Source organism: Priapulus caudatus, unplaced genomic scaffold (genome assembly GCF_000485595.1).
Source record: "Priapulus caudatus unplaced genomic scaffold, Priapulus_caudatus-5.0.1 Scaffold503, whole genome shotgun sequence".
Classification (NCBI taxonomy): domain Eukaryota; kingdom Metazoa; phylum Priapulida; class Priapulimorpha; order Priapulimorphida; family Priapulidae; genus Priapulus; species Priapulus caudatus.
In genome coordinates this window covers 160,995-164,576 of record NW_014577564.1, presented here as the reverse complement: position 1 = coordinate 164,576, position 3,582 = coordinate 160,995, and the positions used below count along the sequence as shown (strand labels likewise).

The window sequence follows — 3,582 nt, the reverse complement described above, 5'->3', positions numbered from 1 at the left end:
AATAGGGGGGGGCGAAACCAGGGGCGTGTACAGGAAGCACGCGAAGGGGGGTCTGGGAATTTTTGAAATTAGACCCTCCAGATGCTTTTTTTGTGCGAGCAGGGGGGGGTGTCCGACCCCCTGGACCCCCCCCCCTGTACACGCCCCTGGGAACTGTAGACTGATACCGTGTGCGCTTGCACTGACGGGTGGGGCCTGTGGCGCCGCCCCTGAGTGCTAGTCCAACAGAATTGGTGGCTATAACCACCTAATCCGCTGTCCCCTTATCTATCAATGCTGTCTCTATACTCATTCCTTAATTATTTCTCATCCGATCTTCGAATCCGTTTTCCCCTTTGTGTCCATAGGGGCCTAATAAGACTTCTCCTGTTCATCAGTTTTATATTACTTTAGTAACATATGTACCCCCTTCTCTTGCTTCTCTCTGCAATACTACACTGTATAGTTTTTCTCATCATCATCATTCCCCTGTCACATTCCCGAGTGGTCAGTACACCTTCTACTTTATGACCAGCAGACGCGAATATTAGCGGAATGATATCTGGTGTGCTCGGTGACCGGTTGTATGTGCGGCTGTATTTGCGCACATATTTCGTGCCCGGTTTTCAATGGCTGCCCCCATTCGTGTTACCATACTGTCCATAGATATGGTGTGACTCAATCAGGAAGTTCTGTTATCAATATCAGGACGTCGAGTTTCCTGCCTTATTTGAGTTGTTTTCTCTCTGCAGTGTCACTGTTAGTTACTGAACGTAGATTACTGGTTGTGCTTGCAGACAAGTCTCAGCGATTTATTTGGTAGAGATGACGCTAGTAATGAAAAATCGTTGGGTCGTAACCAACTGTCTGCATTTAATTGGATTCATGGTACGACTACGAATATGAATTACGGTTTAATTATGATTTCAATATATTAATCTAGGCAATAGTCAGTGACGCCGAAAGAAGAACAACAGCAGTACCACCCTGGGTCTGGGGCTTGCAGCAACGGGCGCTTGGCTGTGTCTTGTTGCATCATAGATGTACACACACACAACTTGTGTTTGTATATATATATATGCATACATTTATATGGTGGCAGCAAGCACAGGGTGGTACGGTAATCATACAAGGTCACCCAACGTGGTAGTACTAACTTAGTAACTATACTCTGTTCGGTTACATTAGTGCATGTACTATGTAGTTACGGTAGAGCTAGCACGGATCAAGGTTGAAGGATAGTTTGGGACCCCTGCCATATGTTTTCGTATAATGTGTTACACTAATCTGGGGTGGTAAACTAGGCTTGGGCCGCTAGCGCTACCCTTGCAACCTTTGCTCTGCTGCAGGCTGAGGAGCAAAGAGATACATCCATGGGTATAGCTAGGGAGCCACAACTGAAGGTCTTTGTCTCTCGGGTTAATCTTGGAACATGCCTCTAAACCTTACCCTATCCCTATCCTAAACCTAACTCCAGTATAATCTAGTCTAGAATACCCGAGTCAGTCCTTCATTTTTTGTACCTAGGAAGACATAAGACCACGTTTAGCGTTGATTCGTTTAGTCTTGCATGCAAATTATACCAATATAATGTAATTAATGCAGAGTAAATGTGGTAGTCAATTCCTTACTTTTATAATCAGTGTATACACTTAAAAATAACTGAAAAGATTCTTCGAATATATTAATGTATTGTTTTGAAACTTGTAAGTTTATATCATTGTTACCATTATTACTGGATCTATATTTTGAATATTTGTTTTCAGGACCTGTTGGGAGTCAGTATGATACTATACATGATGCCAGGTCATATTAAAGAGTTGGGTGGTTCTGCTACTATAGGTGGACTGATTGGTGAGCTTTCTCTATATTAGTTACAATTATTTGTGGTAATAGTTTCTAAAAAATACTTAATTATGCACCACATACATCTAAAATATGTTAAAGTATATGTGTATCAGAGCACTACATAGGTCTAAAATACCTGGGGCCTGATTTTACTGGGAGTGATCGGCATGTAAAAATTGTAATGCAGCAAGCTTAAGTGCAGAATCTGTAACTAGCCTATATTGTTGCATAGATGAAAAGGTTTACATAGATTTGTCCTAATGTGATGTAAAACAATGTTTAGTTTCCTAACAACATACACACTGGCATATAACCAAAGGGTGAAATCTTGTTACCTACCTGACAAAATATGAATTAATACTAACATATAATAGTTAGTAATTTCAATGTCGTATTTATTTCTATATCTTGTGATATCTCTACTTCCTCTTCTACTTTCTTCTCATCCATTGCCCCTCTTTCTTCTTCCACCTCCCTACCCCTTTCTCCCAAATCCCATCCCAAGCTTTCTACTGCCTTTCCCTGCTCCATCTTCTCTCCTCTCTTCCAGCCTCCAACATTTCCCTTATTCTTCCTCTACCTCACTCTACTTTCCCCTTTTACATCTCTAGCATATCACTACCCCCTCCCTTCCTCCACACTTACCATTCTCCTTGGCTCCACTCCAACTCTCTCCACCTCACTACCATCCCTTTTTAGCTCATCTGACGTAGTCGGATGCAGCTTGTAGAATCGCATGATTGTCCGTCCGTGCGTCCGTCCGTGCGTCCGTCCCGTGCGTCAACAGTTGGGCACAAATCTTAACCGCTCGACGTACGGTCACGATATTCGGGACGTCAGGGGGAGTGTGAAAAGACTCGGGATGACAATTTTGGGTCAGGGGTTAAAGGCAAATATGTGTAAACGGAGGGGGAATATTTCCCCCTTAACTTTAGGTATAGGAGGAAATACGGAATTGCGGCACATATCTCAACGGCTCGACACTATGCTTTTAAATATTCGTGTTATAGTGTGATGGGCAGGAAACCCATCACCAGTGGGAAATTGAGGTCAACAGGTCAAAGGCAGTGGGGGAAAGGTCAGATATTAGAATTTTCTGAGACATGGCCTAATGGACATGTGGAAAACTTTTTTGTTTCAGCGCTGAACCTACCATTTTTATCACTTTATTGAAAGGAACATGAAATGTGCTTTCCACTGATGTGCAAAGAGTAAGTGTCTGATAACCGTTTTGACCCTCAAAGAGGAGGGTTAACAGAAGTTTCCTGAACTGCCTCAATGATGTGAACAGTGTTCTCATATTCATGGCACATCCATAATCTAGAAAGCAATAGGCTTGGGATAGCCAAACGGTACAGCGCAGGCATCACGGCTCAAAGGTCCTTGGATCGGATGCCCATCAGATTTGTTATTATTTACCTGTTTTCTGTATTTTTCTATCCTTATCCATTTAACAATTTTTTGTTCAATTAACGCAAATATTCACATGATTTATTTACAACAACTTAAAAACAACAAATAATTTTTTTTAATAGGGTTAGGGTGACAATGCACCATAAAACAGGAGTTTCAGGCACTCGATTTGTATCAACCAATGGGATTTGGGAGGTATGCAGGATGCAGAAGGTGGATGAAATGATGTTTACGCAACTGCGTATCTGCATATCTGCGCCTAACAAATGTGTCACTACGCACGACTGAAATTTTACGTTTATAACCGTAGCTAACAGACCTCAGATGAGCCCAGACGCTCAC

The 3,582-nt window shown here is 42.2% G+C and overlaps 1 protein-coding gene across 2 annotated transcripts in view; it reads left to right on the top strand.

The window, feature by feature from the left end:
• The first annotated feature begins 622 nt into the window (after positions 1 to 622).
• LOC106811098 (major facilitator superfamily domain-containing protein 9-like) overlaps positions 623 to 3,582 on the top strand; it is a 12,741-nt gene continuing 9,781 nt past the window's right edge. The window contains exons 1-2 of one of the 2 annotated variants that reach the window (XM_014814630.1): positions 623 to 867; positions 1,746 to 1,833. In XM_014814630.1, the coding sequence (XP_014670116.1) occupies positions 805 to 867; positions 1,746 to 1,833 (151 nt within the window). In that variant the 5' untranslated portion in view covers positions 623 to 804. Of the gene's footprint in view, positions 868 to 1,745; positions 1,834 to 3,582 lie in introns of those variants that run through there. The other variant, XM_014814631.1, reaches the window with a different exon arrangement.